The sequence below is a fragment of the Lathyrus oleraceus genome, chromosome 1 (genome assembly GCF_024323335.1).
Source record: "Lathyrus oleraceus cultivar Zhongwan6 chromosome 1, CAAS_Psat_ZW6_1.0, whole genome shotgun sequence".
Lineage (NCBI taxonomy): Eukaryota > Viridiplantae > Streptophyta > Magnoliopsida > Fabales > Fabaceae > Lathyrus > Lathyrus oleraceus.
Window position 1 is genome coordinate 411,607,619 of NC_066579.1, and position 23,890 is coordinate 411,631,508.

The following is a 23,890-nucleotide window of genomic DNA, read 5'->3' on the forward strand; positions in this document are numbered from 1 at the left end:
TGTATGTGCTAGATATCAAGCTGAACCAAAGGTGAGCCACATAAACCAAGTGAAAAGGATCCTGAAATATGTCAATGGCACTAGTGACTATGGGATGCTATACACTCATGGATCTGAATTTATGATGTCTGGATATTGTGATGCTAATTGGGCTGGAAGTGCTGATGATAGGAAAAGCACATCATGAGGATGCTTCTTCTTAGGGAACAATTTAATATCATGGTTTAGTAAGAAGCAAAATTGTGTGTCTCTGTCTACTGCTGAAGCTGAATACATAGCAGCTGGAAGTAGTTGTTCTCAACTGGTATGGATGAAACAAATGCTGACTGAATACAATGTCACGCAAGATGTCATGACATTGTACTGTGACAACCTGAGTGCTATAAATATTTCTAAGAATCCTATTCAGCACAGCAGGACAAAACATATTGATATCTGTCACCATTTTATTAGAGAACTCGTGGAGGATAAGATTGTAACCTTAGAGCATGTTACTACTGAGATGCAGTCAGCTGATATTTTTACAAAGGCATTGGATGCAAATAAGTTTGAAGTCCTGAGAGGAAAATTAGGGCTTTGCATTTATGAAGACTTGTAGCAATTAATATGGAGTGGGAAAAGTAAGCAAAGTAGTGTCTATGTGGCTAAAATAAACCCATTATGGTAAATCATCGCATAGTTTTGGAAATACCATCTATTACCTTTTCACACGCTACCCCCACAACCTCACTACCTACTCCAACTCTTCCAACTTCCTGCTTCTTCCTCACACTCCTCTGCTAGGGCAACTGCAACTTTTCCACAGAAACTTCAAAATGTCACAACATCAAACTACTTCTGCTTCAAAAACTACTAAGTCTACTCAAAAGGTTAGCACTCCTTCCATGGACTTTCACGATGATGAGATTATAGATGTGGTTCCTCTATCAGTTATTCCCTGTGAGGCCCTTGATTTGAACCATCCCATGGATGCCTCAGCTTCTGCATGCCCCAATCAAGGTAACATCTCTAGTATCCTTTCTGGCTCAACTCATGCCACTAACTCTAAGGAAGATATACACCACATTGGTCGTGTCATAAGAAACCTAGTCACTAGAATCCTTAATGAAGGACATTCTGTGAAGAGAGTCTCTACTCCCCTGTCTAAAATGTACCCCTCTCCTGAGGTTGAACAACATAGTGAGATGAATGACAATTCCTCCAGTTATGAGAAGGACATGGTTGTTGAAGGTTTGTACTCCCTAGGGCAAACTGTGTCTGGTAAAGGAAAATCCGTGGCATCTAAAACTGCCAATGCTTCCCATTCTGAGAAGCATGATGTTGCAAACGATGTAATTGACCTAGAGGATGATAGGTATGATGATCAAGAGGATAGCTTACTTCATCACTTAAAGCCAAGTGTGGCTAAGCGTATGAAGACTCGAAAAGGAAGATCTTTGGCTGAGCTTATGTCAGCTAGAAAAACTAAGAAGACTGCTGGTATTGGTCCCTCAAAATCTTGGAGCAAGGTTGAAGTGAAGAAGAGGAAGGTTAGAGAAGATTCTGAATCTGAAGAGGATGTTGAGGAAGATGTCCCTGACATCTCCCCTGTGAAGAAAACCACTGTGAGGAAGTCCCCTGGTAAAGTTGATGTTGTGCATTTGGATAATATCTCTTTCCATCTTGAGGATGGAGCTGCCAAATGGAAATTTGTGATTCAAAGAAGGGTGGTTATGGAAAGGGAGTTAGGAAAGGATGTTGCTGAAATCAAGGAGGTCATGGACCTGATAAAGGTTGTTGGGTTGTTGAAGACTGTGACTGGGTTCTCTCATTGCTATGAGGGTTTAGTTAAGGAATTCATTATCAACATTCCTGAGGATATTCCTGATAAGAACAACAAGGAATTTTGAAAAGTGTTTGTGAGAGGTAAGTGTATCACATTCTCTCCCACTGTTATTAACAATTTTTTGGGAAGAAGAGTTGAGGGTGCAAGTGAACTGGAAGCTATAGACAATGAGGTATGTAGAGAAATTACAGCAAGGCAGGTGAAAGGGTGGCCTATTAAAAAGCATCTTCCTGCTGGGAAGTTGACTGTCAAGTATGCAATATTGCATAAAATAGGAGCTGCAAATTGGGCGCCTACCAACCACATTTCCAAATTTTCTAATACCCTTGGAAGATTTATTTTTGCTGTTGGAACCAAATCGAATTTTGACTATGGTAGATTTATGTTTGAACAAATCATCAAGCATGCATCTACTAATGCAGTTAAGCTGCCTATTGCATTTCCCTCTAGGATTTGTGGGATTATCCTGAAGCAACACCCTGGTATACTGAGTTCTAATGACTTACCTAGTAGAAGGAAACTTGATGTGTCTCTGCACTATAAATTGTTTGAAGGCAGTCATGTCGAAGACATTGTCATGACATCTGCCATGAAAAAGCCAGCCTTAAAAGTTGGAACTATTGCTGAGCTGAAGGAGACTTGTAAAGAGCTGGGTGAAGGGATAAGGGTAGTAACAGCTAGGAAACAATCGTTGGAAGCCCTGATTGCAAGCTTGGAGCAAGCTGGAGGTGAGAATATTGAACATGCTAAGGAAGCTGAAGCCCACACCTCTAGTGAGAGGTCTGCAACTAATGATGAGACAAGTGGCAATTCTATTTCTAGTGCTGATGAAGTTGTAAGCTCAAGCTCCTCTGATTAGCTCCTTTGACTTTGGTCCCTAGTGATGTGATGGTGTTCATTAATGTGATGGTTTTTATTGATGTGATGGATTTTCTTGTTTTGGCAATTTTGTTTTGCTGTTTTGTTGGTTTGTATCTCAGCTTGCTTACAGCTGAATATGTACTTGGTTTTGTAACCCTTAACTTTTGACATTTTGGTTTATGACTGAATAGACATTTATTTTGTCTCTTTGGTCTCTTTTGGATAAAAAGGGGGAGAAGTAGTTATAGCTAGATGTTGTTTGATGTTATGAGAGAGGGAGAAATGTTATGTCTGTGTAAAGCAGATTGGTGCTTGGTGTGGACTAGCTGAAGGGGGAGGTGGTGTGTTCTGAGCACAAGCGCATGTGTGTTTACTAGTTGCTATTTTTGCTAGTAATGTGTGTATGTTTACTTCTGCTGCTGTTGAACCGATACTTTATTTGAATGTATGATCTGATGTATGTTTTAGCCAAAATTTGCCAAAGGGGGAGTTTGTTGGTTCTATGTGTTGGCATCAATTTCGGTAAAACTTAGAATTATCACAAGATGTCAGGCGTGTTATCTTGACATGTGATATCAGCTTCCTGCAGGTTTTTTAAATATGGTTGTGCAGGATTTAGCTAAGATGTCAGACCCGATGTTAAGACATGTGTATATAGAACATTCAGTCTGAATGTTATGTATTTTGGTATTGCGTTTTTCATGCAAATATGTGTGTGCCTGTGTGGAGATTGAATGCGTTATTCAAGGAGTAATTTGATTTAAAACTAGATTGTTCTATTTTCCAATAAGGGATGATTAGCTACTGTTTCTTAGGAGATACGCAAGGAAAATAGAATTAGGGTTTTATGCTACCCAGGCCTATTCAAAAAGCTTCTATTTAAAGGCCATGTAAAACCTGGTTTACACACACAAGAGACGAACGATAAAGAGAGAGAGTTTTATGGTTTTAGCCTTGTGTGAACTTGTGTATTGTGAGCCATTCATTCATATTATTGATGTATGAATTGGACTGACTTTTGCGTTGTAATTTATCCACTTTAAGCTTTGAAGTACGAGTGTATTTGTTTACTTGGTTGAAGCTTTTAAGCAAGATCAAGTATGTGTCTTTGAAGTGTGTCTTCTTTCTTTTGTATTTATTTTTATATCACTGCTGTGATTGAGGGGGAGTGAGTAGGGTCTCATATCTAAGAGTTCTTAGATAGAAGTCACACGGGTAGAGATTAGGTGAAAAGACTATAACTTGAAGTTGTTTATTGAGAGTCTTTGAACTAATTTTGTTTAGTGGATTTCCTTCCTGGCTTGGTAGCCCCCATACATAGGTGAGTTTGCACCGAACTGGGTTAACAATTGCTTATATCGCTTGTTCAATTGTTTCTTTGTTTTTATCCTGTTTATATTTTATCTGTTGTTCAGATATTAGTGTCGTGACATTACCTTCGACATCTCATATCTGATACCAGAATTTCAAATAGAATCATATTTATTTCCCAATTCTACCTAATCCCTAAAGTACGCGGAATCCATATTCCGGACTCATTTGTAATTATAACCTTTAAATCATTAGAAATTAGTATTTTCATTCTCGTTCGTAATCCTTATACCTTTCAGCCTTAGCTTTGCAGCGCAACAATAGATAACAATAGTTTGACCATTAGTCCTTGTGGGTTCGATAATCTTTTAAAATTACACGATAGGTTGTGCACTTGCAGTCATAATCCGATAGACACGATCGCCGCTCATCAGAGAATATTTCCATATATTTGATAGTAGAACTACCTCGCACTTCCGGTGATTATGACTCAATTTGGATGATTGTCGAAAGGTTGACCAAATCAGTTGACTTCTTGTCGGTTAAGACCCCTTACAAATTTCTTCAAGTAGCCATGATTTCATCACAAAAATAGTATACTACATGAGGTACCAGATAACATTCTATCTGATCGTTATCCAAAGTTCACTTTGAAATTTTTGGAGGCTTTCCACCACACCATGGGGACATTATCGGATCTTAGTATAACAAACCACCCACATTTAAATGGTTAGAAGGAAAGAACAATTCATACCATGGAAGATATGTTGTGAGCTTGTATCTTAGAACAAGAGGAAACTTAGAACCAACACCTACCGTTGATTGAATTATTTTACAATAATAACCACCATTTTAGTAGTATCAGAATGGCACAATAAGAAGCCTTGTAAGAAAAGAAGCATATGACAACATTATGTTGGTTTGAAATGGGAGACAGAGGTATTTTAAGACCTGGAGTAATTAAAAATACAATCGAAAAGATAAAAGTAACACAAGAAAAGATTAAAAGGGCTCAGGATCTTCAAAAGAGCTATGTGGATCAACATAGGAGAACATTAGAATTTAAGGAGGGAGACCATGTGTTCTTTAAAGTTACTCCTAATATAGGATTAATAGGACTATTCAAGACAAAGAAGTTGAGCCCAGGATACATTGGAGCCTTTCAAATCATAATTCGAGTGGGAGAAGTGGCTTACCAACTAGAATTGCCTCATCCTTTGATGATGGCGTCTGACCAAAGAATTTATCTTAAACCTCATTAGTTATAATTGTAAATAATCAGGTGAAGTACTAATCCAATGTTGAATTAAGAAAGGGAACTTGAAGCTTGAATGTCGGGAATGAGGGGAAGTGTGAAGGCTCGTCTTGTCCTATGCTTAATGCATGTCTGAGTTTAATATAAAGGTATAAGAGTAAATATCTAGATACTAAGCCATCTCATAAACCCTGAAATATATTTTGAAATTTGTATCATTTGATAAAACACCTGGAATATAATTTTATATGCATGCTTGATTGGTTACCGACTCGCTAAATAAAGTAACAGTGATATTTACATTAGTTAATCGATTAAAATATTAGGGTTAATCGATTAACTTATTTGAAACACCTTCAAATTGATTAAGGAAGCCTTTAATTGATTAGTGACGGCATAGTTCCAAAATATTCCTTCTTTAGCTTATCTAATCCATTAATATCTAAGGTTAATCAATTAGAACATTAAAAATGCTCATGAATCATTTCCTTTTTGAGACAATTCTTTTCCTATGAACAGAGGGCTTCTCCTCGTTTCATTTTACACCAATATTTGTTTTGAAATCATTCTTTCTCACATTCTACTCTTTAATTCTCTATTTTCTTATTCTTTACTAAAGTTTTCTTAATGTCAAGAGAGTGAAAAATATAAGTGAGAATTTTGTATTTGTGATGTCCTTATCTTGTTCTTTATTAAAGATGTGTTGTCTCTTGTGTAATATTTGTAAGAGAAGTTATTTCTTGGTTTTTGAGATTAAGCAATTAAATTATTTATTTAGTTCTTGAACTCCGTTGGTTAAAAACTCTTATTGGTTTGGAGATTATCCTGTTAAAATCTCTTGTTTGGAGATTAGCCTTTTAAAGACTCTTGTTTGGTTTTAGTATTATCCTGTTGAAATATCTTGTTTATTTCATGAGATTAGCCAATTAAAATATTTGTTTGATTGTAAGAATGCTTGTGGGCGTAAGCTATGATAAACTCACATCTCTAGTGAAACTCTCAAAAGGAAACACTTGGGGATAGGAGTATACCAAGTTGTTAGGTCAAATTTGTATAAATTTATGGCGCATGTCTTCTTTCGCTTATCTCTTTACCTTCCATTTCTTTATTTTATTTAAGATATATTTCTTTCTCTTCATCTATCCCTCATTATTTCTTTCATTTAATATGCTACTTATTCTCTATTTGTTTTATAAAATCATCTTAAACACCTTTATAAACAAAAAAAAAATTATAATTGGACATTATTCTGCAACCAACACAATTCAACCCTCCTCCCCACACACACATATTTTTTATTTGGTGTCACTTGTTCAGCACATGTATGTTAGTTTGAGGACTAAACTGATTATACTTAGTTTTGTTCTTAATATTGTCCTTATTTTCTTCTTGTCTTTCCATTAAATGTCACATGTGTTTTATAAGAGAATTATCAAGATTATAGGAGGTTATGTGGGGTGGTAAAATCAATATTGATAAGACTCTTTTTGGGTGAGAAGGTCGGAAGTCTTTAAACCTAAGTAAAGAAGTGCTCATGGTGTTTGATACCTTCACTTAGTTAATCATGTTGTTTCCTCTTTCAAAGGGGTAGACCTTCTAGCCTCTAGCATGCTTCCACTTTGTGGAAATGAGTCTCTCTTCTATGATCTAAATCTATTGATACCTTTGATTGTTTATTTAAAGGTTAAGTTGAAAGGAAGACTCGAGTATGTTTACCTGTTTTGGGGATGAATCGTGGGTGGGAAATATTCCTCTTAGAATAAATTTCCTTAGAGCTTATCATATCTCTAATACAAAAAGGAAAGGTGGGTGAGATGAGTTTTTTTATTGATCGAACTTTGGTTTGGAACTTTCATTAGACGAGATCTCTCTTTGACTATGAGCAAGTTATGTTGACGATCTACTTTCGATTATTCAAGGTACTACCTTGTCTTTGGAGAGAGATTGTTGGAATTTGTGTCTTGGGAAAATGGTGTATATTATATTGCATTTGTTTATGATGTTCTTTTTTAGGCTAATTTTGTTCATAATACCTCATATATTTCTTTGGATCACAACTTGGCTTCAATTTGGTGCATTTAGGTTCTCTTAAGAGTGGTTGTCTTCTCTTGGAAATTCCTCTGATATAAGATTCTCACGAGAGATAATTTATTTAAAAGAAGAGTTATTATTGATCCTAGTTGTGTTTCGTGTATGTTGTATGATGGATTGATAGAGTCATGTCTCATTTGTTTGTAACTTGTAGTATGGTGGCAATTTTGTCGTATATGATCTTTTGGTGGCTTGGGAGGTTGTTTGTCTTGACGGGAGATGTCATTTCGCTCTTTGAGACTTTTTTTCTTCCTCGAAGGGTTCGGCTAGGATTAGAGAGAGATTTACTATAATTTGATATTATGTGGTATAGCCTATTTGAAAATTTCATAATAATTTCATTTTTACAAGGAAACTACTAAACGAGAAAAACATAGAAGATTTGAGCATTTCTCTTGTTTGAAAATGATATTTTGGTAGATCAACTACTTACTCTTGTAATTTATAACTGGCTTGTGAACCATATCCTTTGCTTGAGTCAATATTGGATCTTAGAGTTTTGATATGTTCTCTTGAGGTTGTGGCCTTCTGTTGTTTTTGAAAATTGTTGCTCTGTTGATGATAAATTTTCTTTCTAAACCCTAGCTTGGTTTCCGCTAATTGTATTTTTGCTTCCTCAATATAAATGTTGCTGAAGATGTTATTAAGTTTTTTTTTAGGTTATTTGGCACACCTCATGTCATGTATTTAGCTCATTATTTTTCAGTATATTTTCTTACACCTCGTATTTTTTACTCTATCTTTATTTATTTAAATATATATATTTTTCAATAATAAAAGTTATATGTAATTTTCAATTTTGAATCTTAATTTTAAAATCAGACGGTTTAGATTATACAATAATAAAATAAAATTAAAATGACATCGATGATTAGTTTGAGATTTGGAGATTGAAAATGTTGATGCATTTCATACACTAAATCCAACTACAACTCATACCACAACCAACCTTTGCATGGTTTCCAAGAAAGCACTTCCTCATGTACAACCTACTCTAAGTTAGGTTTTGTCAAAGAATATTATGACAAAATCCTCATGCATTTTACCCTGCAGAAACAAACACCTTTAACTCTCCTCTCTCATAGATCTCACCCTATTTAATTACTCACACACATCCCTATCTTTTTACCTATCAAATTTCTTTTCTTCACCCTATTCTCAAATGGGTCTACAACATTTGTTTATGATTCTTTTTCTCTTTGGATTTGCAAAATCACAACCTACTATACACCCTTTTAACCATACTGATTTACAAGCAGCAATAGGTGACATGAGAGCAAGATCTTTCTATGGATTTGCAATGCTTTTGCAGATGCTAAATGGAACATCACAACCAAGTAGGGAGTTAACTTATTTAATGCCGGGTGATAGAGAATTATCTGCTTCAGCTATGTCAGCTGATGAAATTGAAGATTTTTTATTAAGTCATGCAATTCTTATGCCTTTGTATTTCAATGATTTATCTCATTTTCCAACTGGTACACTTGTTCCTTCAGGAATGGATTCTAGAATGATTAGGATTCATAACCGTGGGAGAGGAGATTACTTTGTTAATAATGCGCAAATTGTTTCGGTTAATGTTTGTTTGAACTCTGTCATCAAATGTCATGGAGTTGATGCAATAATTGAATATGATTAATTGATTTATACTTGACAAATATATTTATATTATGTAATGTTTCATTTTCATAAAGGGATGTTTTGTTACTTGTATCTAACTCCCTATCTGATATAAAACCATTACTTTGTTTTGATTTGTTTTTTTTACTTACTTTTGTGATATAGTTTGATGATTGAAATTTGACGTATAATATATAGTCAAATGCAATTATTATTAGAAATGGAAGGTAATTAACAAGATCATTTATCATATTTTTATTATGTGTAATATTATTTATATATAATGATCATTGACTATTCACATAAATATCATTATGTATTTAGTAATAAAATGGAGGGAGAGGGAGAGGGAGGGAGAGGGAGAGGGAGAGGGAGAGGGAGAGAGAGAGAGAGAGAGAGAGAGAGAGAGAGAGAGAGAGAGAGAGAGAGAGAGAGAGGAGAGAGAGAGAGAGAGAGAGAGAGAGAAGAGAGAGAGAGAGAAGAGAGAGAGAGAGAGAGAGGAGAGAGAAGAGAGAGAGAGAGAGAGAGAGAGAGAGAGAGAGAGAGAGAGAGAGAGAGAGAGAGAGAGAGAGAGAGAGAGAGAGAGAGAGAGAGATTTAAGTGGTTGGACTTTGTGAGGTAATCTCATATTCAAACAGACAGAAAAGACAATTTTGGATTCATAGAACTTTGAAGACCTCTTCATTGTTGTATTTTTTTGTAAATCAGGTTGCATGAAAACCGTTTACTTGTTTACAGGGATTTGTTCTTGCATGCATTCTTTTTATTTTATTATGTTTTGTTTTTACATTTGCACTTTCTCCTTCCTTTATTATTTTGGAGTCATCTTAATTATTACCCTGTGGAAATTTCCTTTATGGGCCATTTCCATGATCAATCACCATAATGAAAAGTTTACATTTTTAAAAAATATAAAAAATCAACAGGGTCAGGGTACATTATTACTAGTACTATATATTCTATGTTCTTTTCTTTAAGGAAAAGTAAAATAAAATAAATGATTTTAAAGTAGATTGGTGACAAGCTGTAAAGAACACATGCAAACCAAAAATACACTATTTATATTAATTTATAAACCGAAAAATTATGAAGAAACAAAAAACCAACCAAGAAAACAACATAGATGGTTCATACATATTATGTCATACCAAAATTTTAAACAACCCTCTTGTACATGAGGATTCAAGCCATATGATATGATTTAATATTTTCTTAGTATTATTGTTTAATAGATCGCTAAATTGACAAAAATAATTATTGATCAGACTTTACTTGTCTCGTCGCAAAATCTTAAACCTTAAACTCTGAATTATCAGAGCTCCAGTTCCATCACCTACGAATCGGAGTTTAGGATAATAAGAGTTTATTGTATCTCAAACCACAATCATGACTCACTAGACAAATATTAATGGACTCTCTACAGGTGAAGAGAAGTGTCAACACCAGAATCAGAGGCAGACTCACAATCATAACCATTCTTCCATGAATTAGCCTGCATGTTTTGTGTATAACTTGTGGTGCATAAGTTCATTGAAACGGGACTCTTCAAACTTGTGTAATACTCCTCTTGTTGTTTTACCTGTGATGATGTTGTTGGCCAAAGAGAAAGAGAAACATGAGGTGGTGAAGACCTTGATGGAATGATCAATTCATGGTTGGATGAAAACAACCTTGTTGATTGATCATAAGTTTGTTGTTTTGGTTCATTGAGCATTCTCTTTAGCTCTCTCTCTTCTCTCATTTCTTTAACTCTTTCCAATTGTCTAAACCTCTCTTGTAAAAGTGCAATGGAAGAGTGAACAATAGTAGGGTCATGGTTTTCTCTTCCCATTATGATAGTGCAAGTCTAAGAGTTAAGAATGGATTGATATAGGCGAGTATTTATAGGGTGGTGGAAAATATTTTAAATATTTAATAGGGTTATATGGTTAAGATTTTATAGTTTAATATAATATTTTTTACACTTTAACAAGATGACATTTAAAAAAAATATATGTTTCTTGTACTCTATTTTTTAATATACTCACTACTACATAAAAGAAATTTTAGATCAAATAGATAAGATAGAATAGACATTTCACATTGAATGGCTAAGGTAGGGCCACAAGTATAAAAATATAATTAATTCTTGAATAAATAGATAATTAAATTCATCTTAAAAATGTGAATCAAACACAATTTTGATTATTGATTGAATTAAGCACTTGATCAATTAAGTTAACAATATTTTTATATGATATTAATCACATATCATAAATAAGATTCTAACATCAGATAATATATAACATGTTATAAATTGGAGTAATCATCGCACTTTAAATCAATTTTATTAGATTAAATTATGTTTAATTACAATTCTTAGCATTAGAAGAATGATGTATACATTTTATATTAAATGGTCTTCCAAGATAAAGTAGTGCAATAAATAGAAAAATATAGTTAATTTAAGAGTAATGTTAATTTGTGTCCTAGGGGAACAAGATAAGACACTCATTTGAAAAAAAATTGTATTGAAAAAACCAATTCTAAAATGAATTTTATACCTTTATTAAAATCAACGCACAATTTTCAACACAAAATTACTTTCTTTAATTCTTATCTTATGCCCTTAAGATTCAAGTTAGCATTACTCTTAATTTAATCAAATAAATATTTAATTTAATTAATCTTAAAAAATATGATTATTTCACGTGAATCAAACACAATTCTGATTGTCACTTGAATTAAGTATTTGATCAATTGAATTAACCATATTTTTATATTTTGGTATAAAAAGTTAGATGTATAAGAAGTTTTACATGGAATAATAACATAAATATATATATGATTATAAGTGAAAGACAATTTTCTTCCATTAGATTGAGTAAGATCGAGTTAGCTTTAACCCTAGTTTTTAACATGTTACATTCATTATTAAAAATGATTTAGAAAAGGGAATTAGAATCGGCAGGTAGGATGCAAAGTCCAAAAAGAAGATGTTGATTGGGCAATATCTAAGGTGAGTATGTGGGGGAAGAAGGCACGAGTATATCTCTCCCTTTTTTATGTAGAATGAGGCAAAAGCAATCTTAAAGCAGAAAATGACTAGAAGTAAATGACAAAGGAATGTAGGAAGTAGCACATGGAAGGGTGTGTTTGGAGGAATAATAAGTCTGAGTGATGCTCTGCCAACATGTCTCTTAACACTTCTTCAACTTTGGAGATGGTGGTGGTGGACCCTTTTTGGTGTGCTTTTGTTTTCATGTTAACCTCATTTACTTTTTCCTTTTAGTTTTAGTTCTTCAATTTCTAACACTATCTTAAATATGGGACTCAAATAGTTTCTTCAATCTTTAACTAGTTACTTTGTCGGTTGCATTCATTTCGATTCTATCAAACCCTTTTCATTAGATTTATGGACTTCAAAGTAATAGGCACATGCCTTCTAATATATTTATGTCTCTTTATTTTTTTAAATAATTTAATTGAAATACATTATCAATATAATACAATCTTTTCAATTAATCTAGGACGTTGGATATTATGAAGAGGTTGACTTTTAATCTAGTCACATATAAAATAATACAAACGAAAAATAGTAATAGCTTAAAAAATTTAAAAAAGTATATATTATCCGTGTATACTAATTAATCTTTTATTCTTTTTACACAAATATTAGTAAGATTTTTTATAATTTTAATCTTTAAAAGTGTAAAATCCTTGTAGTCGTGACACTCCATTTTATTTTTTAAAATAGAATAAAAAAATTTATTCATACCTTTAACAATAATATTTTTTTGTATTTTTGCAAATTTTTACAACAAGAAACCAAATGGACCTGAAGTCTCTAGATTCAACTATGTTAGATTTAGATAACTTTTTTTTGTTTAAATAATTTTTATAATATATGTCTTTATTTAGAAAAGAAACTTAAATAAAAAAATAGTTTTATAGTTTTTTTTAAAATATTATTTTACATATTTCATTTTTTTACTGTGACATCTTTTAAATATGATAATTTTAAGAAATTATTTTGAATAGTTTTCTATAAAATTAATTTTTGATATACATTTTTTTAAATTATGCAATTTTGGCTATATTTTAATTTTTAATAAATATATTTATATTATCGAATGTTAAAATTAATCTTTTAATTTATAAAAAATAAATTATTTTTTTTAAATATTTTTAAAAAATTCATAAAAATTATTTTTGAAAATTCAAAAAAAAAATCTTTTAAAAGTAAAACAGACAGACCTTTGATCATTTTCTATTTTAACTTTAAAATATATATATATTTCTAGCCTACCCTCCCCTCTATTATATTTGTTTTGCTTTCTTGCATATTTTTGTAGAGCAGATTTAAACTAGATGAAAATGTTTGCTTGCCACTTCTAATTTTAACAATGTAGAACATAATACAGCTTCAATAAATATAACAATGTGATAACAATGATAAGAAAAGATGTACATTTAAATCCGTAGTGTTTCAAATCTATACTAACTTTTTAGTAATTTATTTCTAATATAATCCTAACTTTTTCCTTTTGTTGGGAAGAGGGAGGAGTTGAGGAATTGGGGGAAGTGTAATAGCAAAAAGACAAAGCTAAGGAGGAATAATCGTTGGAGTTCATCATGCTTTGATTGAACAATTATGTATGACAAAGACAAACATACCAACATTCTTCTCTCTCTCTCTCTTAAAATTATCTCTATGCAACTTCTTTGTCTTCAAGTGTTTGTATCTGAATGGCATGCAGAAATGAAAGCTGCAGATACCACTAATTACTTGGTTTGGATCCTTCTTTTATCAACCAAAAGTGCCCCCCACCTCCTTCTTTCTATTATTTTCTTTAAAAAATATTTGAAATTTGAAACATAGATTGAATGATTGAGATTAAATTAGATAAGGCGTGCATGGTAAATTTAAATTTATTAATTTTTATTAGTCAAATACGATATTGTTAGATTAAATATGATTATCAGAATTTAAATTTTAAATGTTATAATTATATATTTGAGTTTTTAGTGATTATTATCGTGTCATCTATTTATTTAAAAAAGGGATAGTGAATAAAATTTAGTTGATGTAGGTGGAAGTATATGAGTAAGTTTGGACAGATTAGCAACATACAAGCATAAAAAGTTGATGGGTAATAAGGCTCAAGGAACTAGATTTTAGGGGTTTGATTAGTTAGTGTTATGTCCTATATATAACTTGTGCTATGCTATGTCCCATAAAGATAAAGGCATTTGGAGCTTAGTTTGAATGGACGTTATTGCAACATCAAAAAAGGGGTTTGGTGATTTCAAATAAAGAGAAAAGGTCACACATCACATATCAAAATAAATTATTAATGAATAAGAGTTTTTGAAATTGGGATTGACTACAATTCTAGAGGGAAAGTCCACAAGGCATGGATTAGTCAACATAAAACATTGATCTTTGAATTTACACATATTTATTTAGAATAGGTAAAATATGTAGAAATGTTCTCAACTTTATCCCGATTACTAGTAAAACTCTTGACTTTTTTTAATTTTGTGGTAATCATTGGAAGCCCAATATCTTAATTACTATCAAACTATGCATTATCAATACTAATATTTAAGATATGTTTGATGTCTGACATGCAATTGATGTTTAACACCGACACCAACATGATTCTAATATATAGCTTTTCTTAAAATTAACTAAATTATGAAGAGAGGATTTGCTAAAATAATGAAAACACAACCTAATCAAGAATCCGCCGTCAAAAGGAAAGTTTTTGTGAAGAAATAGATAAATTGTCATCTTTTGATACAAAGCACTCAATAACCAAATCAAAAATTCTGATTAGGGGATAACCCCTCATTTGGGCAGTTGACTCTTGAAGGTAATCGATCTTGAAGTAATCTCCAAGAAAAACCATGCACCTTATATTAGGGCACAATTCTTCCAAATCATTGTAAAAACGGTTGTCTCCAGCGGTCCCCTTCCCATAACTCCTTCAAAAAAGAGGTTGTTTCCCACACCTCTTCCCCAAAAGAGGTTAATAAATTTTTACTTAATATTTTACAAACGGCAATAGGAAATGATTTGACTATTCATATAATCGACATAACTCATTTAACAACAGAGAGACACACTCGTCATCACTTATTCATTGAGATTTAGTGTGATGCCTGAGGCTAACGAGGCCGTGGGGTGGTTGATGATTGATAAATCTTAGATATTGAGCGAGTTTTGGTAGCTTCTAGAAAAAGGGATACATGGGTAAACCTAATTCACATTGAAAAGAAAGGGATATTGAGGTATTGCATGTATGGGACTACACTGTTGAAGGAATGCTTATAAGAATTTATTTGTAATACTTAAACCAACAACATGCATCTTTTTTTCGGTATCAAATACCATAATAGCTTCATAGTTAATTATGCTTGACTTCATGCATAGGCAACCTTCTTGGAAGTTTCTTAGCCTTGTATTGGTTTTTGTGATCACTCAGCAATATTGTCCTTAGGGATTTTATATCTTTTTTCGATTGGAACACACAACGGTTAGTTTATGGATATTGACCACCGTTGAAAGGTCTTCCAGCATGCTGGTATGTTTCTCTGGTGATCGAATATGAGGTATATATAAGATTAGTACTTGTAGCGGGGTATTCGTTACCATTAGAGGTATTGACTAAATCCAAGGTAAATCATACAAGTCGAGTCGCCACCGCACTTCTATTTATCCAAAGGAATGGTTAGAAAGCGAACAAAAACCTAAAAGTTTTATCGAATCAAAAACTAGTAAAAATGTCAGAGATCTGGGTAAGGGGGTTGGTTATGCAATGGGAAGGTATTAGGCACCCAAAGCATCCTAGGTACTCCTAGGGGGCCCTTTTCACATTTGTTGCAAAGGTTGTTATTTTTTTTTGAAAATTTATTTGTGCAAACATGATTGAAGGGATGAGAAAAGCATGTATGTTTATCTAATGTACTACTTACTAAAAGAAGGGTCAAAAGAAAATGACTCGCACGGACGTCGCATCCACTGCATACGTATCTCATCTGAATCTGAGAATCAGAGTCTTCGTAGCTCGGCTACCTATGGGTTAAAGAGGAGTGTGCTCGCTAAGACATCGCGTCTTATGCCTACGTATCTCATCTGGGATGAAAATCAGAGCAAAACGTAGTTCGACCAACTACGGGGTAAGGGTTGTGTTTTGGGGTGAACGACGTTACTACGCAATCTACCGGATGCTCGACCTTTGGAGACTTACTCGCCTGTAGTAGAAGGAGATAATGTGTTCTTAGGAGAAGAAAAATCAATGAGTTTGGGATGTTTAGGGATGCTCATGCAAAAAGGCAGTCCTAGATGAAGGAACCGCGCTACCTTAAATGACATGCCACGAGAGGTTATACGAAACCTAAGAAATCGGTAACATGCGAGAAAAGTAAAGGGATCGAGAGATCTACCGTACGGATAAAGATCCGAAGTAACAGCAATTAGATAAATAAGAAACCCAAAGACTCTTCCAAGCTAAACACTATCAAAGAAAGCGAGTCAGTACAGATAATCGGAATAGACCTCCAGGTGGTACCCCACAAATAAAGTGGAACACCAAGCAAGCTATCCCTGCAAGAGTATGTGAGCCCTCACAAAACAAAACTCAACAAACAGGTTGGAGAAACAAGATAGGGTAATCAAGAGTTGCCCCCAAATCAAAATGTAACCACAGAATCATGCCATTAAAATTCGCGAAAAGCTCACAAAAAGAAACCAAGGGTATGAGGCCTAAACCTCTTGTCAAACACATGCATCAAAAGGGTATCAAATTCACCCATAATACCTCATACATTCAGAGCATTCAAATTAAAAGCATAAAGTAATGGGAATAAGGCAAACCTGACTGGAGAGATCGAATGAAATTGAATTGCCCGGTTGGGTTTGCAAAGCAATCTGAGGGTTTATATGAGATGGAATTGGTTCTTTGCAGATGAATTCCCTTCAGTCTCTGGAGGTTGCTCTGAACTCTGTTAGTTCTTCTCTCACTATCTTTTTCCTGCCAGGGTAATAGGAATAGAATTACCTTTTGTTTCACTGAAACTCTGAATTTATAACCTGATTTTTGTGCACCCGTGGGCTCAAATGAGAGAGGCCCAAGTCCAAAAAATTTCTGTTATATTTTTTTTATTTTTTATATTTATTTTTTTATTTTTCATTTTTTTTTATTATTATTATAATTATTTTCGTTTTTCGTTCTTTTTTTTTTTAAACACGTGGGCTTCGCCTAGCGAGCATGACAGTTCAAGAAATTCCTCTGAGCGTAGGTGATTCTGGTGGCTTTTCTTGGGGCTCGCTAGGCGACCCATTCTACTCGCCTAGCGAGCATGACAGCTCATGAACAAACTTTTGCTCCTTCAAGATTAACGTTTTGACTGACGAATAGACCCCATTTGAACCTGTTGGAAGTATCTCAAGCCATTCTCTTGTGTTGACTGATCATCTAAATAGAACCCACAAAGTGTCTTGGATGATACTCAAGCCTCAAACAAAATATGTTAGTGACACATTTTTGTGCTTTTGGTTAGTAAACAAAAGTAAGAGAAACAATGATGTATAATTCAAGCATGCTTGGTGATCTCAAACCAATCACAAGGAGTCCCACCCAAAGGCAAAGGGAACCAAGATGCTAAAGATCCTTGAGGCAATGCAAATGCAATGTTATGATGCCATGAGGGATCTTAGGGTCAAAATTGGGGTCTTACAGATGCCCCTATTTAAGGTCATTCTAGCCGGAGAAGTGAAGGTTAAAATCTTCGTCTCGACGGGGTAGAATGGGCTTAAATAATAACAAAGAGACGAATTTTGGTCCCTAAGAAACCTCATGATGCAAATGTAGGTATGAAAAATGGTAGCACTCTGTGGAGATATGTGTCCACAAAAGCAAAGAAATCAGAAGCCACTGATAATCCATATGAGCAATTCACTCCATGGGACCAAGACCCTGGGGACTCTCCTGGGGATAGAAAAGGGATAAAAATGCGCGAGCAGGTCACGACTCAAAGCGTGGGGACTAGAATTCCAAAGGGAAAAGATCCAATGGAAAGACTCAAGCTGACTCGAAGATGCATGTATTGGGGAATATGCCAATACAGCAAAAAACTATCCACAGCGGATACTTCGGATAGAATCCGGATGAAAACAATCCACTAAGGGACTTCGTTGGGGATGTCCACAAGGACACTCCCGGGGAAGCAGCGGGACGAGGTATTACCGGTTACTGGGTAATGAGCTCAAGGAGACATGTGATCTGAACGCCAGGTATGAGGGTGAGAGATACAACATGCTCAGGAAGAGATGAATATTCAAGACCGGTATAAGGGTGAGAGATATCAAAACTTCAAAACGTCTGAGGAAAACCTAAAAGGTATACTTTAACTCAGGGATTCTGACTCCACAGGGGACAAAAAGTCATAATAGGGAGCAAAGAGGAAGGAACACCAGGGATACCGATTACTGGGCATATAATAGGTGACCAACCAAGGCGTGAATTGGGGAATATTCCCAAAACACTCATCATCCAAAAGAGGGCTAAAAGCAAACTCGGTTACAGGATGGATATTCGACTCCATAAAGGGGATACGAATCTTACTCAACTGGGGAAGAACAAAAGGCTTCAGACCCGAGAGTGCATGAGATATACTATCTATTACCGTCAGAACGTAGATAATATACTCGCATGGACGATTATCCACAACCGGTTACTGGATTAATAAAGGATAAATCGATCGAAAAGAAAAGGCATCGGGATATCGAAACTAGGTATATAATGATGACCAATTCAGGGGAGGAACAATCGTTACCAACAACAACAAGGTAGACGAGAGATGACCCGCTGAGGATAAATTGCGTAATCAGGGCAATTATCCAAGCAGATGAGGGGATATCATCATCGAATATTATATGAAGATAACTGTCACCAATTAAAGATGAGCAAAAATAGTTACTCTTCAAAAAGGGAAGAAATAGGGTTTACAACTACCGGTATGAGGGTAGAGAACCACAGACTCCGCCGGGGATAATAATTACTAATTATTGAGCAATTATTCATTTACCACGGGGAAACACGAAAAAAGTCTCAAGAGACCGATCTAGGATCAAACTAGATAGGCACACCAAATCAATACTTGTCCCGGTGAGGATATAACTCAATGGGGAAAACCATCCCAATCTATGTGTTGGGAAGGAACAAAAACAATCAACATCCACGAGGATATAACCCGGTGGGGAATATGGAAGAAAGGATAGACGCTTTCTGCCTATGGAGCTGACTCTATATGGAGAGATCAGACACACACATCTGCTTGGGGAAATATATCACCAAATAGCGGGAGACAGCAAACAACGATATATGGCAAAGAATGCAACATGAATATCTGAATGTTATAATTATGCATGAATATGCGTGGTTTATGTATGATGTATGCTGACAGACAGACATATCTAACACAACCAGGTCCAGGAATCAACCACCCAGTACTACATCTCAAGAGAGAAAGCCAAGTTCACCGGGGAGTATCCAATCTGTTGGGGATCAGAGATACCAGGAAGCAAAGAACTCTGCAGGGGATGAATCATCAATCATTCCAGCTGGGGACGAGAGTTATCACAGACAAGGTCCACCACACCAACAACTCTACTGGGGAATCTATCCGAGGAGATAAAGGATTTATCGGGATCAACCACCAAATACCGCTCTTGCCCAAAGAGATCCAAGCTGCTGAGGAAGAAAGATTGCTACTCTGCTGAAGGGAAGAGAGGTGACTCTCAACAAGCAATCCACTTGGTAGGATAAACCACAAGGGGTTCCGGAGTGAGGAGATACAGTCATGCCAGGAATATGGACAGAAATCTTACCCTGTTGGGGATCGTACCACCCTTGGGATAACACTGAGGATCTCCTAAGTATCCTTTCATCATTGTGAATGTTCACTTTGTTTAAAAACAAATTATAAAAAATTTGATCGTTTAAAACAATGATATTTTCTTAATCAAAACATGCAAAACATTTGTTGAATAGAAACAGATAAGAGTGCCAATAATTGGATAAAAGGCTCAAATTTATTTGATAGAATGGTAGTCTGCGAATGGCAAGACTCCATAGATCTTTACAAATTTGAAATTGGTGATATATATTGGAAAAGGGCTACATTGAACATAATGACCATTTCTCCACCAATTCTGAATCCGAGTATTTGAAGTTTTGGCTGATAATGAGCAAGGATCTCTGACGGACGACAGTTGTAGAACAAAGTCTTGTCAGGATGCAATTACTTGCCAAATCCCTAATTTTTGCCTAGATTGCCCCAGGATGAGGTACTCAATCTAGCGGGATACATATATCATTATTATATATTTTTTGTGTCTCTAACTTTTGCCTGGATCGCCCTTTCGGGTTTTCAATCCACCGAGACGCTCATTTTTGCCTAAGCCGCCCTTTCGGGTTTTCAACTTAGCGAGCTATTCAGTTTTTATTTTTTTAGGCGAAGTATTTCTTGACTGCATCTGAATTCACAGGACGAGTGAAATCCTCCCCATCCATAGTTGTAAGTATCAAAGCACCGCCTAAAAAGGCTCTCTTAACAACATATGGACCTTCATAGTTTGGAGTCCACTTGCCCCTGGAATCGGGCGCGAAAGACAAGACTTTCTTGAGCACGAGGTCACCCTCTCGGAACACACGAGGCTTGACCTTCTTATCAAAAGCCTTCTTCATTCTCTGTTGATATAATTGACCATGGCACATGGCAGTCAATCTCTTCTCTTCTATCAAATTCAGCTGGTCATAGCGACTCTGAACCCATTCAGCATCAGTCAACTTGGCTTCCATCAAGATTCTCATTGATGGGATCTCCACCTCTACAGGGAATACAGCCTCCAATCTTGACTTAGCGATCATATCGTCAACGTACACCTCAATCTCCTTGTGCATCATGTCATGGAACAAGGTAGTCATAGCTCGTTGATACGTGGCTCCGGCGTTCTTCAAACCGAAGGGCATCACTCGATAACAGAATGTTCCCCAATGTGTGATGAATGTTGTCTTCTCCATATCCTCGGGTGCCATTTTAATCTGATTATATCCGGAAAATCCGTCCATAAACGAGAAGACTTTGAATTTAGCTGTATTATCTACCAACATATCAATATGTGGTAGAGGGAAATCATCTTTCGGACTAGCTTTATTCAAGTCTCTATAGTCCACACACATCCGGACTTTTCCATCTTTCTTAGGCACAGGCACAATATTGGCCACCCATTGAGGATATATAGAAGTCTCCAGAAACCCCGCATCAATTTGCTTCTGAACTTCCTCTTTGATCTTCACTGCCATATCAGGATGAGTTCTTCTGAGCTTCTGCTTTACAGGCATGCACTCAGGCTTTAGAGGTAGGAAATGTTGCACAATATCAGTATCTAGACCAGGCATGTCTTCATATGACCAGGCAAATACGTCAACATATTCTCGTAGCAACTTAATCAACCCCTTCTTAACAGATTCTTCCAGAAGTGCCCCAATCTTTACCTCTCGCACACAATCTTCAGACCCCAAGTTGACTGTTTCCAGATTCTCAAGATGCGGCTGAATGATCCTCTCTTCATGCTCAAGTAGACGGGTAATCTCGTCAGGAATCTCTTCAACATCATTTTCCTCTGCCTCAAATACAGGGAATTCAAAATTGGGAGATGGTGTTGGGTCATTATGTTCAATGGGTTTAGAAATCAACCTGCATAATGATTTTGGATATGAAAAGATTTAGAATTCAAACAAGGCAAATCATTATGCAGACGAAAAAAATTGATTTTATTCTATTTTTTAGGGTTTTATGTGATCACCAGTTTCATGCAAAAAGCAAAAAGGGAAAATAATTGGAAAAATAAACATTTAACATGAATTTATTGAAAGAAAATATCATTGTATTTATGCACCATCAATGTCATCACTCCTCCTTTTGGCATGGGAGAAGGGTTTTTAACACAAAGTGATCATTACGTTGACTTATGGACAACTGTTGGAATATCCACAGCGACCCAATCGTTGCATACCCCACCAGGGATGATGAAGTTGCCAGAATCCTTTATATCTTCTTCTAAGACGGCAACAGCCTCCTCATCTAGACCAGTGTGAATGAAACCTCCACTCTTGAATAACCCTTGCTTGTTGAAAGTACCAGAAGAAAAACCTATGCCAGCCCGGGACTCGTTGTCTTCTAACTCAATCATTTTTCCTAAACCAGTGGTTGCACCACGCTCAATGGCCAACTTTGCATCTTTGTAGGAAGCAAATGAAGGAGTTCTCTTCTCAATAGGCTCAGCTATAGATAAAGCTTGGAAAGGAGTTCCAATTTCAACCTCAGCATCTATATAAGATAAGGAAGACAAATGGCTAACCAGGAGATCCCTTTCTCCCCCTACCACCACCAGCTTCTTGTTTTTCACGAATTTCAATTTCTGGTGTAGGGTGGATGTCACGGCGCCTGCCTCGTGAATCCATGGTCTGCCCAAAAGACAACTATACGATGGGTGAATGTCCATAACCTGGAAGGTAATCTGAAAATCACTTGGTCTGATCTTGATTGGGAGATCAACTTCCCCAATCACAGTTTTGCGAGACCCATCGAAAGCCTTCACAACTACTCCACTCTGCCTCATGGGATGCCCTTGATATGATAACTTTGAGAGAGTGGAGTTTGGCAATACGTTCAATGATGACCCAGTGTCCACCAGTACATTGGACATGGCATCGTCTCTACAACCCATAGATATATGTAATGCCAAATTGTGGTCTCTTCCCTCCTCAGGGAGATCAGAGTCACAAAAGCTCAGGTTGTTACAAGCAGTAATGTTTGCAACAATGCTATCGAATTACTCCAAAGTGACATTGTGATCCACATATGCCACATCCAACACCTTCTGCAGAGCCTCTCGGTGTGGTTCTGAATTTAAGAGTAAGGATAACACAAATATTTTGGATGGCATTTGTAGAAGTTTGTCTACAACATTGCACTCGCTCCTTTTGATAAGTCTCAGCATCTCATCACAGTCTTCTTTCACATTGCCACTCGGGCCAACAAAAGTAGGAGTTTTCAGTACGGAGGAGGGCTTAACAGCAAGTGCCGGATTCGGAGAATTCACAGCGTTCCCGATCGGGCGTTCAACAAAATCAACATTAATTTGAGGCTTCGGCGGTGCTGAAAATACACGGCCACTACGGGTCAAACCGCTAACATCGGCAATATTCACAACAGAAGAAGAGGGCAAGGACACCTCTTTCCCATTCTCTACTGCTACGACATTGTAGCGATAGGGAACTGCCTTTTCAGAGGAGTAAGGCACAGGACCAGCAGGCTTAATGATCAGAGCGGGAGAAGCCTTCTGTTTGCTACCATTGTACTTGATGATAACAGGCTCGGGTATCCGGAACACTGGGGAGATCACATTGACCTCGGGCTCATTTTCATCAACATTCCTATTTTGAAGGATCTCAATGACTCCTTCGTCCAGCATTTCCTGAACATCCTTGCGCACCTGGCAACAACCCAATCGGTTAACAGAGCAGACTCTACATCTATCATGGTCATGCTTATAATGACTGTAGTCACACAACAAATTATGCATCTAGACCAGAGACTGTTGAATATGACTGACATATTTGACCTTGTATTTTCCAGGGCAACCCTGGACCATGTTGACAGATTTCCCATGTTCGGGCAATGGGTTCTTCTTCACATTATGGCCTACGTCCTCAAAACATAGAATACCACACCTCACAAGGTCTTGAACCTTAGTCTTCAAAGGGTAACAATTCTCCACGTCGTGGCCGGGAGCACCAGAATGGTAAACACAATGTAACTCAGGCTTATACCACCACTGGGGGTTAGCAGGTATAGCCGGTGGGTCTCTCGGA

The 23,890-nt window shown here is 35.9% G+C and overlaps 2 protein-coding genes across 2 annotated transcripts; one reads left to right on the plus strand and one right to left on the minus strand.

The window, feature by feature from the left end:
* The first annotated feature begins 8,505 nt into the window (after positions 1-8,505).
* Positions 8,506-8,982, plus strand: LOC127112423 (uncharacterized). The gene has a single exon (XM_051046346.1). It carries the CDS (start codon positions 8,506-8,508, stop codon positions 8,980-8,982), a length of 477 nt encoding a protein of 158 aa, XP_050902303.1.
* Positions 8,983-10,380: 1,398 nt separating this feature from the next.
* On the minus strand, positions 10,381-10,794 carry LOC127112435 (uncharacterized). Its single transcript, XM_051046348.1, has one exon. It carries the CDS (start codon positions 10,792-10,794, stop codon positions 10,381-10,383), a length of 414 nt encoding a protein of 137 aa, XP_050902305.1.
* Positions 10,795-23,890: the final 13,096 nt, after the last annotated feature.